This window comes from Pseudocercospora fijiensis (assembly GCF_000340215.1).
Source record: "Pseudocercospora fijiensis CIRAD86 unplaced genomic scaffold MYCFIscaffold_3, whole genome shotgun sequence".
Lineage (NCBI taxonomy): Eukaryota > Fungi > Ascomycota > Dothideomycetes > Mycosphaerellales > Mycosphaerellaceae > Pseudocercospora > Pseudocercospora fijiensis.
The window spans coordinates 4620711-4635143 of NW_006921534.1; the positions used below are offsets into that span (position 1 = coordinate 4620711).

At 44.0% G+C, this 14433-nt stretch overlaps 3 protein-coding genes across 3 annotated transcripts; 1 reads left to right on the forward strand and 2 right to left on the reverse strand.

Annotated features, from left to right (window-relative positions):
- Nucleotides 1–9141: 9141 nt before the first annotated feature.
- MYCFIDRAFT_210964 (uncharacterized protein) lies at nt 9142–10449 on the reverse strand. The gene has a single exon (XM_007927149.1). The coding sequence runs from the start codon at nt 9576–9578 to the stop codon at nt 9294–9296; it is 285 nt and encodes a 94-aa protein (XP_007925340.1). The 5' UTR covers nt 9579–10449; the 3' UTR covers nt 9142–9293.
- Nucleotides 10450–10966: 517 nt separating this feature from the next.
- MYCFIDRAFT_134207 (uncharacterized protein) lies at nt 10967–12719 on the forward strand (the record flags this gene model as incomplete). Its single annotated transcript, XM_007927150.1, has 3 exons — nt 10967–11093; nt 11151–11215; nt 11268–12719. The coding sequence occupies 3 exons, from the start codon at nt 10967–10969 to the stop codon at nt 12717–12719; spliced, it is 1644 nt and encodes a 547-aa protein (XP_007925341.1).
- A 312-nt stretch (nt 12720–13031) lies between these two features.
- Nucleotides 13032–14433, reverse strand: MYCFIDRAFT_82835 (uncharacterized protein; the record flags this gene model as incomplete). Its single annotated transcript, XM_007926156.1, has 2 exons — nt 13032–14313; nt 14363–14433. 2 exons carry the CDS (start codon nt 14431–14433, stop codon nt 13032–13034), a joined length of 1353 nt encoding a protein of 450 aa, XP_007924347.1.

Below are 14433 nucleotides of genomic sequence, written 5' to 3' on the forward strand. Positions count from 1 at the left end.
CAACCTAGCTAAGTGCTACAAAAGAGGTCTAGATAAGATAATGGGTTCACATTTAGGGCCTTACTAGCACAAGAGAGTTACTAACAACTAGGGAGACTAAGATACCTAGATATTATAGGAAAGGAAGCAGGGCAGACAAAGCTTAGTCAAATATTAGTCTAAAGTAAGGGAAGACTAAAGGAAAACTTATAGGGAAATGATATAGATAAAACCTAATAAATATAGCAACATTACTAAACATTATATAGTACAATGTCAATAAGAGTAAGGACAAGGTATAGAGGAGCTTCCTTTAAGCACTAAACCTAAAAGAATATTACATTATTGCAATCTAAGAGCCCTAGCTTAACCTATATATAAAGAGACTAGCAATAGTTAAAGACCTAAGATACTACCCAATTATCTACAACTAGGGAGCCCTAAGGATATATATCTACATTAGTAAGGAGATAGATATAGAAACCTAGTAGGCTATACTATAGGAGGATAGGGACCTAACATTAGTTCAAGTAGAGATATCCTAAGGTACACTCCAAGTCTACTATATATACAACCTACTACTAGACTTAAGAAGCAGTACCTAACTAAAAACCCTAGAAAGACTACCTAGAGTTATCTAGGGGAATACTTACTAAATCCTACTAGGGGATTTCAACCTCTACTACCCCCTCTAGGGCTTAGACTTTACCCTAGCTTACTACTTCCTAGTAGGGAGACTGATTAATATATTAGAGAGGGAAGGAATAGAAATTGTTACCCTAAAGGGACTAATTACTTAGGAGGCAAGAGGAAGCAGCAGCACACTAGACCTATACTTTGCATTACATTAGATTAGGAATAGGATTATAAGATGCAGGATCAACTAAGAACTAGAAGAATTATTAGACTACTTCCCGGTATAGATTAAGCTAAATATCTAAGCTAATTAGGAAAGGGAACTAGAGGAGAAGCTTAACTAGAAAGGAGCCTAATAGGGCAGGATTAGGGAGGAACTAGAAAGGGACCCAAAACTAGAGGAACTCTTAATAAAGCACCTACTAAGGCTAGAGGACATTAATAAGGCAGTAGAAGAACTAATAGGAATCCTAAAACAAGTGGCTAAAAAGTATACCCTAGTAAAGAAACATTCACTATACTAGCAACTATACTAGACTAGTAAGTATATAAGGAAGGTTAAAGTAGTAAGGAAGGCTAGGAGGCAGTAGATACAAACCTATACCTAGGAAGCATAGGACAACTATAACAAAGCCTGCTAGGAGAAGAAGATCTAGATTAAGAAAGACAAGATATAAGAATAGAGATCTATAATAGGAATAATAACAAAGAAACTAGAAGAGATATAGAGGATAGCTAAATAGGTAAGGAGACCTAAATAGGACAAAGATATGCTACTACAATTCCCGGACATTATAGACCAATAAGGACAAATGTAGACTATAATAGAAGGGAAAGTAAGAGCCCTAGGCTAACACTTCTTCTATAGAAAAGTATAAGCAGACCTATTAGACATAAAGGAGAAAGAACAAGAGACTCTACTGCTAGGCATACTAAGAGATACCTAGGTTAAACCCGAAACTATTAAAAGGATCCTAAAAAAAATTCTAAGCAATAAGGCACTAGGAGAAGACAAGATCTATAATAAACTTCTAAAAGTATATAGGAAGGGGCTAGCCCTAGCACTAGCTAATATCTTTTTACAAAGCCTAGCACTAGGACACTACCTAAGACTATTTAGGAAGTCCCTAATAGTAGTACTAAGGAAGCCCTAGAAGGAAGACTATATACAGCTTAAGGCCTATAGACTAATAGCCCTGCTTAATACAATAGGCAAGGTGCTAGAAAAAATTGTCGCTAAAAGGCTAACAACCTTTACCGAGGAAAGGAATATCCTTCCTAAAGGCTAGATAGGAGGAAGAAAGAAGAGGTTAACACTAATAGCTATAGAACTAATTATAGAACAGATTAAGCATATCTAGCACTATAGTTAAAACTAAGTAGTAACCCTCCTCTCCCTTAATATCTTAGGAGCCTTTAATAATGTCTCCTATAAAAGGCTCCTATATATACTTAAATAGAAAGCTATACTAAACTAGATAGTCTAATTTATCTAGTCCTTCCTATAGGAAAGATCAACATAGCTTATTCTAAGCAAATTCAAATTAGACCTAATACTAACTAAAAAGGGAATCCCCTAAGGATTAACACTCTCCCTAATCCTCTTCCTTATCTTTATAGCAGACCTACTCCTACTCCTAGAATTAAAAAACACATTAACATTAGGGTTTATAGATAACACAAACATCCTAGCCTAGTCTAAGACAATAGAAACTAACTGTAAGATCCTAGAAGAGAAGTACTAGGAGTATAAAAAATAGGTAAGGAGACATAGAGCAAAATTCGCCCTAGAAAAGTACTAGCTTATCTACTTTAGCAAGGCTAAATTAACCTACAATATAAAGCAATCAATTACTATCTAAGGCTTTAAAACCCAACTATTAGTAGAGCTTAGGGTACTAGGGATCTAGCTAGACCTAAAACTGAATTAGGGACTATAAATAAAGAAGGCAAAGTAGAGGGTAGATGCTAATATACAATCTATTAATAGGCTTATAGCCTCTATATAGGGGGCTATATTCGAGAAAGCCAAAGTTATATACAAAGCAATTGTTAAGCTAGCAATGCTATATAGAGTACAGATATAGACAGCTTAGGAGAAAACACTAAAGAGGATTAAGCAACTAATTAGTAGGTCCTAAACCTAAAGCCTAAAGAAAATCCTAGGAGCATACAAAACTATACTAACAAGGGTAGTAGAAATGGAATCAGGGATCCTACTAGTCAAACAATACTTTAAGGGACTAAGACACCAATATATAGCAAAGACAATAGGATACCTAGCCTAAAAGACTATCCAAAAGGCACTAGATAAGATAAAAGCCTAGTGCATTAGGACTAGGAGGCGAGACAGACTACAAATAACTCCCTAGAAAGTTAAAGACCTAGAGCAATATAGAGTCTTAACAAGAGAAATGCTAGAGAAAGAGCTTTAGGGACTAAATATAAGGCTAAAGGAAGACAAGCTAAAGGGAGAGAAACAAAGCCTAGTAGAATCAATCGCTAAATACCTATAGGAGCAGGAATAGAACAAAACACAAGTTAGACTAGGAACCCTAAAGGCACTAATCAAATTTAGTCAATATAACTACTAGCTCTATAAGGACCTAAATAGGGCCGAGGCAAGCCTAGCTATCTAAATCAGATCTAAATATATTAGACTCAGATCTTACCTATTTAGAAAAAACGTCCTAGGAATTGAAAGCAGAGCTTACTAATATAGCTACTAATCTTAGAACCCTAAGCATATACTGCTAGTCTACCCTTAATAGTTAGAAGGCAGAAGTAATTGGAGACTAAAAGCAATAGAAAGGGAATACGATAAGCTAATCTAGAGCAAAGAAGACCTAAAGAGGATAGTAAAGTAGATTATTAAATAGGGATTTGTATAACAATTCGCACTAGTAAGGGAAACTAAGGAGTAGATAAGAAGGAGGGAAGAAGAGGGGGAAAGAAGGGCAGGGTAGTAGGCAAGGTAGTTAGAGGGTAGCAACTATAACACTAATACACCCTAGAGGAAGGAAAACAAGGAAACGAGGAAGATTAACACTTATAAATAGGACAGGAGGGAGGTTTTTACTAACTAAGTTGGTTTCCTACCCAAAACAATATATAGAAACAGACCTACATAGGCCGAAAGGCACTACAACAGGCAAATGAAATATCTATCTATCTATATATTAATAATAAATATATTAATTTATAATAGTATCTTAGAGCAATATAATAATATGTTATTTTAGAATAAATATATTTATTTATTCTAGAATAAAATTATTATATTATTGTGCTATTTCTTGATAATATAATTAGTATATTATAATATACTTTCTTTCTAAAAAAGCTTAAGGCCGAATTCTTAACTTTTTAGAAGAATTTAATTATTTACTAAAGTATATTATATAATCTATAGATTAGTAGTCGAACTGTTTATTTTTATTTTGACTTTTTTTCCGTAAGGTACTCTAACTTCTTTAGAGTAGAACATATATTTTAAAAGCTAAGATAGTATACACAATATACTAGGGAACTATAGAGAAAGAAACTAAACTTAGGGAGAGCGAAGCCATATATATATATATTGCTCTCTCTACTTGAATTAAGGTTTATATACAATAGTATAACTATATATAGTAATAATGATATAATAGTATATTTGAATTTATTTACTTGTTTATAATAGTATCTTAGAATAATAGAATAATATATTATCTAATTTATCTTAGAATAAATATATTAATTTATAATATTATTTTAATATACTATTATAAATAAATAAATTTATTTAAATATATTATTATAATTTAGTAACTAAATATAGTTAAACTATTGTATATAAACCTTAGTAAAAAGGAGAGAGTAATATATATACTTCGTCCTTTCCTTTCTAAAGATCTTTCTTCTTTCTATACTACTTTAGTATACGAGACTATAACTAACTACGCTACTCTCTACTATGCTATACTCTTATAAGACGTCTATTCAATAGTAGACTACTACTATAATACGAAGTAAGTCTACTAATATAAAAGAAACTTCTTACCTAGTAATATACTAATTTTATTATTATTAGAATACACACCTTCAACGATACCTTATTAACCTCTATTACTTTTATTAATGAGTTTATTAATAAGAGTTCTATAGTAGCGTCTAGCCGCATAGACAAAACTATTAAGGCTGTTATTAATAGCTTGCTAAGTAATAGAGCTAAAGGAAATAAAGAAATCGTCCGAGTCGAATATCTGAATCGACTTCGTATTACCTACTTTATTAACCGGATTAAGCAGTACTATATTAAGGAATATAAGAGGATTAAAGGTATTATATCCTAATATATTAACCTGACGTATTATACTAATAGTTTTTAGCTTTTGTATTCTCTATCGATAATTTAGACGAGTTTAATTCTCGGCTAGATATTCGAGCTTATATCGACTCTTTAAACGATAATAATATCGTTTCTAGAATTGAATACCTTACGCTCTATATTCTAAGATACTCGCTATACTTTTAAGACTATAGTAAGTATTATATACTAGCCTTAAGATCTAGTAATATCTCTATACTAATAGATATTATAGCTTTTATTCGACTATTTCTAGATAGTAGTATAGTATCCCCCGAGGGCTATACTACTATTAGTACTAGTATCGAGTCGGCTAGAGATACCTATCTCTATACGGATATCTACGACGATATCTACTTTCTTAGTAGGCTTAACTTCTTTAATTTAGAGTATAAAGAGGAGGAAAAGATTCTTATAGAGGCCTATTTAAGTACGGCGGCCTTAAAGGAGGAGATTAAATCTCTAAGCTATAGTACTATAGAAGAGATTCTTAGTACTAGAAATAGTATCGAGATAGATAGTAGTAAGGAAGATAATAAGGACTTAGAGGAGATAGCCGATAGAGAGATAGACTTAGACTAAACTAACTAGCCTAGTCTTAGCTATCTAGGTATAATAGTATTATATATAGTAGTAGGAGTAAAGGGTATTAAAGGGTTTTCTTTATATAAATCGCTTTGAATTCTATTATAATCTAGACTTTGATTATAGTACTAGTATAACTATATTAGAAAGAAACCTTAAGTAATTATAGTCTATTAGATACTTTCTATAAGAATACCGGTATTATATTATTTTTAATATAGTAGTTTCTTTATTTAGGTAGATACTATTAATCTTTTATACCTATATTATACTGTAAATATCTATATAGTCTAGAGTACTATATAAGTAATCCTATAGCTAGTATAAATATAGAAAACATATATTAAGTATACGGCTATAATATAATAGAATTGTAACGATTATATAGTATAAAATAGATAACGGCTCTATCTAGCTATTAGAAAGACTGTCTATATAAGTATACCTACCCTTACTAGATAATAGCAACTATAGCGGCTAATAGTAGCGGCTACTATACTATTATATATATATTACCGACTATAGCGACTAGTAGTAGCCGCTACTATACTATATATATATACTATAGTAATATATATTTCTACTATTAATATTAGACTATCCTTAATTATATTATAGCATATTATAGTATATTATAGTATACTATACTTATTAAGTAGTTCTATAGCTTAGAATAGGTAGAAAAACTACTATAATAGTAGAATAGTAATTACTATTTTACTATTACTATTACTATTACTATTTCTCGAAGGTCCCTAGTAATAGTAATAGTGATAGTAATAGTGATTACTATAGTAATTTTACTATTACTATAGTAATTACTATTTACTAGTTTACTAAGGTTTTTACATCTCTGGACGCAACCCCGGATACAGGAACCAGAGACAAGACTGGATAGTGATCCGTGCCCGCCGTCCCTAAGATTCTAGACTTGTGTGCAAATCGCAGAAGACCTGCTTCAAGGAAAAGGGAAGGAAGCGCTACAAAGCGGCTTCCCATATGCACAACACACTCTGTAGGCGCATATCACTACTTCGAGAAATGGAAGTTGTTGTAGAATCGAAGCTCGGCGTGAGATGCATGAGTGAGGGGCTTTTTCAGGTCCATGTTCATCACCGTGCATAAGGTGTACAGCCGCGTTGTTTCATGCGCGCTTCTGCGGCGCGATGAAAACGTGTGGAACAGTACATGGTCTGGTCTGCACGCCGTCTACTGGCATTGCTGCTTGCTCCTTTTTACGATGCCCAATTCCAGATTGTCCAGATATCTTGCTGAGAAGCAAGCAATTGAAGAAAGTGCGGTGCCGAGCATCGAACAGGAGGTCTCAGCGACGCGTACAAGCAGAAAATAGAAATCGATTGGAGACTTGGCGCACAGGTCACAGCAGGGATCAAAATGAGGCGAGAGTTTTTCCAGGCCGCTGGTCACCATTCGGCAAACGGCAGCCACGAGCGGAGCTCTAGCGGAACCGGGGAACTGGACTCTAGCGCCAGGATCCCTGTTGCTCGGGCAGTCTAGCGTCTACTAGCGGCTCGCCAAACAGCGTCCTGATTGGTCGACGTTGTGGTGCTCCTGGCAGGCGCTGTACGTTCTTTGTTGTTGGACCGGATCTTCTCCTTACCACCTTCCCTGTGTTGGCCTCCGCACAACCACCAATATCGACAGATACTGCCACATCCTACCACATACCGTCGTACAGGCGCATGGGAGCGCGTCTTGCACAACGTCGACATCACTGCGGGCAGCATCAACTTGGAAGAAGTGAAACAACCCAGCCCAGAGACGTGACATGACCACAGATCGCACAGCGTCTGAAGCCCGACTCACCAATCACCACCGAATGCAAAGGTCGCATAGCTGTGACCGCAACCACCTTCACGGCCAATCACCGCATATCGACCAGTTCGTCACCGTCAGCTACTATTGATTCCATGAGCGGCGCCATGTTGCGCTGAGTACCCTCCGCCTGCACTGCACCTGCTTGACGTGCTGCTCGTCTGGCATGTAATGTCGCTCCACCAACATGTCGGCATACGAAGACGATATTGAGCGAAGTCCGCTCGGGGAGCGCGGACATACTGTCTTACCCACGTCGCAGTTGCTTCAGGAGCGTCTGCAGGAACGAAGGGCGAGAAACATTCGGCCTAAACGCGCGAGACATACCGACATTGGGCTCAGACGTGGTCGAGATGACGATATCTTTCTGGATGAGGCTGAAACCAGCCGACATACTAGAATGGCTGATAGTTCACCGCTGGTCGCGAGCATGCGTTCGTCGGACGCTGGTGGCCAGAGCAGCGACAGACGACGTCGCGCACCTGGTGTGAGGGACATGGATGACCAGTTGGATCGCCTGAATAAGGCAAACTTCGCACTCAAGCTGGAGCTGGATCACAGGAGAGAGCAAACGACCAAGCTACAGCAACAGCTAGACTCTGTGAAGGACAAGATTGAGCGCGCTTTGGTACTGGAGGAAGAGCACAAGGAGCTGCTGAGGATCAATTCTGAGCTGGTGCAGGAACTTGAGAAGCGCGACAAAGCGGTGGAAGAAGCAATGGACATAATTTGCGATTTGGAGGAGCAGGTGAACGATATGGAAGAGCGCAACAGTCATACGAGGCCTTCGACTGCGAACGCTGATTCTGGTTATGCTGGCACCGAGACGCATGACCAGGACCCGCCATCATCACCGCCAGGTACCTCGGTGGGAGCCGCGAATTCCGCAGCTGCTCTCAAAGCGCCGACCAAGCAAGCAGCTGCTGCATCGGAGAAATTGCAAGGACTTGTGAATGGTCAGACGCCGGCTAAGTCTAGGAGAGAGCCGATGATTCTGAGTTCCAAGAAGCCCAGCACAAATGCTTTGAGGACTGTTTACATGGAGAATTCGCGATCGTTGCATCCAGTTAAGAGCTTCCACTCGCTACTCTCCCGTCAAGAGGCGCGGACCGAGGAGGACGGTGAGGATGTGCCGAACTCTCCACGACTCAGTGTCCTGAGCGAAAGCAGCTTTCCATCTATCTACAGTCCCAAAGAGGTCGTGAGCCCCGATCGCTATGCCTGGGAGGGCGAGGACGACGATGCTCGCACCGCTTCCATTGGATCACATTCGCACATCCGGCAGGACAGCATCAAACGGGTGAGCCGATGGATTGAAGAGCGAGATGAAGCCGAATCAACACCATCAAAGTCGAACCACATATCTTCGCCGCTGACCGACGTGAGTCGTAGGATGTCTCCGCCACTTCGACACGAGGATCAGCAAGTGCATTACCAGTCGCTGAATGATGCTCTGTCGGCAGCTAGTCAGGGTGGTCTTGGTGCTGCTGTCGAATTGAAGCAACAGCCGCAATTGCGCCGCCTAGCTCGCTCGAAGCAGCAGCGCCCAACAAGCATAGCAGGTCCGATCTTTGGAGATCTGCTACCGCCAACGCCGGACAGTGCTAGCACGCGCATGCTTCGTGAATCAAGGTCTAGCATTATTGAGGACAAAAGCCTTTTGGACACTACTCCGGCTGTGGTAAAGGGCTTCAATGCGCTTGAGCCTGGAGTCAGAACAGCTCCGAGGCAGATGAGATCTTCGGTCGAACTCACGACTGCGTTTGCGAGCAACTTGCACTATCGCAGCACCAATGTTGATGGCTCGCAAGATATTGACAGCTCCGATGAAGAGTACACGGGACCTGATGTGGATAGCGACACTGTCAAGGATTTTGGGCTGGACTATGATGGCTTTCCAGATGGCAAGTCACTTCTCTTGGGCACGCCTAGCAGGTTTCAGCAGCATGGACAGCCGCCAGCTGATCTGATGTTCAACATGAACGAGCGCTCTCCAACTCAGCGCGTGGCAACGCAATCTCGCCGTCGCAGGTCTAGTGAGGAGCCAGTCACTAGCCCATCGAAGCCTCGACTCAGCCGTGTAGAAACCAGCCCATCCATGCGTGGCAGTACTAGCAAGATGGTAGGGAGTGGTGGCAGGTCGTCGGCGGAGACTGTGACGGTGACGAGTCCACGTTCTGCCCAGTCGCAGCATTCTGGGTCGTCTGGCAATCGCACAGTCGTGCAGGCTGATGACCAGTCCAGTCGTGCCCTGTCTCCGGAAGGCGCTCGCACAGCTTCACGACTCTCTTCCTCAATTGCGTCTCCACCCAGGTCGCGAGTTTCACCATCTCCTGCTAGCACCTTGAGTAGGAAGCTACCAAGTCTTCTGCGCCGGCTCTCTGGCAGCAAAGGCAGCGACAAGCCACCTTTGCCAACTCTCACCTCGACGCCTTCATCTGCCTATGTCAACACCGCCTCTGCGAGGCCGAACACCAGCCACACTGACCGCGCGTCAACAAGAAGCTCTATCATGAGCGGATCCACTCGTGCGCCAAGCAGTCGGGACAATCATCAGGCGAGCGCTGTAGTGAGAACAAAGACGGAGCCTGCTACTCAGCGTCCAGCCTCAGCTGCCGGTACGGCGACGGAGAAACGTACGTTCTTCACCAAGCGCAGCAACAGCGTCAAGAACCAGCCAGCCGGCACATCGGAAGCTCCAAATCGAGGTGCACCTTCCGCACCGAATCGCAGGGGCAGTCTTAGGGATGCTGTCACTACGCGGCGACCTTGGCGGTAAATTTTCCTTGTGTTTTCATTTCGGGATTTCCTTTCGCTATGTTCTGGCAAGCGACATCGCTAACGATTTTACAAGAGGCCCGTGATTCTGCTGGGAGAGCGACACGGGTTGACGAATTTACGAAGGCTTCAATGACCAGTGCTACTGTATACTAGACACGATTGTAATCTTAGCGAGCGCATTGTGTATCTGTGTCGAAGACATGGACCACGACGGGTTACCCGGGAAAGAATGGCAGTCTCTTTGCATAGCTAGCTCCAGAACGCAACGCGGCAGTTTTCTCTTGTATTCTGATGACCTCGTCGTCTGTTTTCACCGTCAAATTGACGCCGTGCAGAAGCGCAAAGATGTATCCTTTCGGAAAGGCTTGACCGATCTTGGACAGATATCCGACAGTCTTGGTGCAAAGCTTCGCATCGCATCGCAAAAGCCAAGGCAAAGCTACAACGCCTCTTTCCTGCACCTTGATGTCCCGACTCCCGACGTTGGACGTCTGCCATCACCCCACCAACGACCGCTGCAACGTTACGAACAAGCTTCAAGCTCTTCGGACATCGCAGAGTCGCATCACCTTCAACTGCCTGCTCGGCTTGGCTGCACCACCTTCTCTCTTCGCTTCCATGCAACGTGGTCGTGATGACGGAGACCAAGATCCCGTCACAATCAAAGCCAACGGGAACCCCATGCCGTTAAACTTTCCAGCATGGTCGCGCACTCCTGGGAAATTTGAGAGCCTCCGCTCCCGCATCTTGTTCTTCGTGCAGGTCTCACTGTTTGTGCTTGTCGCCATACAGTTCATTATGATGTACAAGAGCTATTTGTACGCCGCGGCGGCGGCAGTCGTTGGGCGGCCAGCGAATGCTCAGTCGCCCAGCTCGACCAGCAGCGATGTTCCGGATTACTACGTTACCGAGCCGGAGCTGCTTCCTGGTATACACATGGCATTGATGTGGCGTATCTGAGGCAACAATGTTGATGCTTGTTTAGGTCCGACTCCGACTGGCGCTGCTGCTTTCCTCGCCATGACCAATCCGGCTCCATTTGCAGGCGTGGTAAGCAGTGGAACAAGATCCCAGAGAAGAGAGGTCCTGATCTAATCCTCAGCCATACATCCCGAACTCTCCTCTCGAGACGCAGGTGCCTATCATGGGAAACACGGACAATGGCAACATCTTCCAGATGCATGGGCAGCTCAGCCATTACTTCCCTAACCCGCTTGGTTTCGGCGTAGACGAGTACTCTTTGCCCAAGAATGCATCGATTGTGCAGCTGAACATGTTGTCTCGACATGGCGCTCGATACCCGACCACAGGTGCTGGAGCGACGGTCCTTGTCACCAAGATCCTCAACTATACTACTGGTGTACTTGGCAACGTCAATTTCACGGGACCCCTGGCCTTCTTGAACTCCTACACGAACAAGCTGGGCGCGGAAATCCTGACGCCTGTTGGAAAGCAAGAACTGTTCGACTCTGGAACTCTCCACCAGATTATGTATGGTCACCTCTACCCCAACAACGGCTCCAAGATCGTTGCTCGATCGACTACTCAGGACCGCATGCTGAAGAGTGCCGAGTACTTCCTTGCCGGTTTCTTCGGACTTGACTGGACTCAGAACGCAACCCTCGTTCTAGCACGGGAGAACTCTACCGGTATCTTCAACAACACTCTTGCAGGATACCAAAACTGCAACAACTCCAACACATATGTCAACCAGGGCGGCAACAACGCCACAAAGGAGTGGGCCGCCATCTACTTGAAAAATGCTACAGCACGACTGAACTCGTACGGACCTGAATTCAACTGGTCCGTTACAGACACCTACAACGCTCAATCGCTTTGTGCCTACGAAACCGTTGCTCTCGGCTACTCTGCATTCTGTGGCCTGTTCACGTATGAAGAGTGGGAGGGTTACGAGTACTCGGTCGACATCAACTTTGCTGGCAACAACATGTTCCAAAGTCCCACTGGTCGAGCTGTTGGAATCGGATATGTCGTCGAGATCCTAGCTCGACTGCAGCATCACCTCATTACACAGCCCACTGCTCAGATCAACGTCACACTCGACAACAACACCGCGACCTTCCCTCTCAACCAAACCTTGAACTTCGACTTCAGCCACGACACAAACATTGCCGGTATCCTCACTGCTTTCGGCCTTACCCAATTCGCCCCTCTCCTGCCCGCCGACAAGCTGCAAAGAAATCGATCCCTGATTGTATCTCACATGGAGCCTTTTGCTGCCCGATTGGACATGGAGATTATCGAGACTCCACAACCACTTAGCGGCAACCGCAAGCACGGCAACAAGTATGAAAAGGGTGGCGCGACGAGATACATCCACTTCATTCTGAACCAGCGAACAATCCCTCTTGGCAAGAGCTTCCACCAATGCGGCGACCGAGATGATGGCTGGTGCGAGCTTACGACTTTCTTCGAGGTGCAGTCGACGAAGCTTCAAGAGGCGGAGTATGATTACAGCTGTAATGGCGAATACGCCGCCGTGCCGTATGGTACCATCACCAATGGTGTGCCCCTTGCTAGCAAGTCCTCATAAGGTCTGTCGCCGGCGCTGCAAGGCTTCGGGGCGTCGGGGAGGACTCGTACTGAGACTTTACTACGTTGGATCCGCTCCTTTCGGCTGGGCATCTTGCTCGACGAATGGCTCGATCGTCTGCAATGGCGAGGAGGAGTTCGATTTTTGCAATTGCGGCGAAGTCACCTGGCAGAAAGTACATAGCCGATGTCACTGCTTGCTGGGATGGGAATATTGTCACCATACAAAAAGTCCCGAGCATCATACGATTTGAAGATGATGATTGAATGCATAATTGTACATAGACTACATTAATCTTACAGACCAAATGATTCAAACATCTACCACCGAGCTGTCCTGTGATAATACTGGCCCCAGCCTCCGCTCCCATTCAATCCTCAAATCCTCCATCTGCCTCCACACCTGTCTCCCAACCTCCTCAAACTCCTCGCGGTCCTCTTTCGTAAGCTCCTTCCTCCCTCGATACAACCCACTCGTCACGCTCCCTTTGGGAACTTTTCCCACCTCCCCACAAAACCCCCACCCATCCACCTCCGTCCTCGCCACCCGTTCATCCCCAAACACCCCCGTCGAAGCCCCCCATTTCCCCTTCCCCTCCCCCTCCTCCATCTCCGGAATCTGCGTCGAAAGCACCGTAAACGCAGCGCTCACCGCTCCTTTATACGGTTCCACCGGATGCCACGGCGACCCGAGCCACCGAGCAAGATAAAACGCCGCAAGCATAAACAATCCCACAAACCAATTCAACCCGGCAATCGCCGTCCCACAAACTCCCGGATGGACCACGAACATTTTCGGGCCCGGGCCGGGGTTCGTAGTCGACGAAGGCAAAAAGGTGCTGGTGTATGGTTTGGTCGAATCCAATTCCGACGTCAACACCAGAAAATCCGTGACGCGTTTCGAAGACTCGTAGGACATTTCCGCTCGCAGACCTTGTAAGTCGGAGAGAGAAAAGGTGTGTGCGGAAGCACTGATGCTACCCATCCAAACGATCCGCGTGTCGATGTGGAAAAGTGGACGCAGCCAGTGCGTGAGCATGTAATGGCCGAAAACATTAGCGAGGAAGACTTGACCCAGCACAGATTCTTCCTCCTCTCCTTCACCAGTCTCTTGTTCCTGCTGCTCCGATGAAGGAAGAACCTGTGCGTTCGCTCTCAACCCCACATCACAAACCATATACTTCGGCCACGTCGTCGCATGGACCAAATCCGTACAAACATTCCATACCGCTTTCCCCCAATTCAAACCTTTCCAACCTGCAATTCCAGCGTTCCACACCACGGCATCGAGAGTTTCGTTTTTGTGAAGTAAGTTTTCGGCGAGAGATTTCACGGTGGAAAGGTTGAGGAGATCTACGAGGACGCCTTCGAGTTTGATTCTAGATTCTAGGAGATGAGGAGGGATTCCTGGGATTCTTTGGGCGTGGGCTTCCTGTTGTTGTAGAGTTTTTTGGAGGTGTGCGGTCAGGCGGGAGAGGGTTGAAGAACTTTTTTTGGAGTCTCGGGTTGAGAAGAGGAGGTGGAGGGACTGGGAGGGGGGTCTTGTGAAGAGGAATTCGTCGATGAGGCGACAGCAAAGGGCGAAGCCGAGACCGCTGGGAACGAAGTTAGATACGTGCTGAAGTGTTGGAGAGACAAGTCTACCTATTTGCGCCGGTGACGAGGACTGTGAAGGTTGGTTTCTCGCCGTGATTTGTGCTGGTTGGCACTTCCAT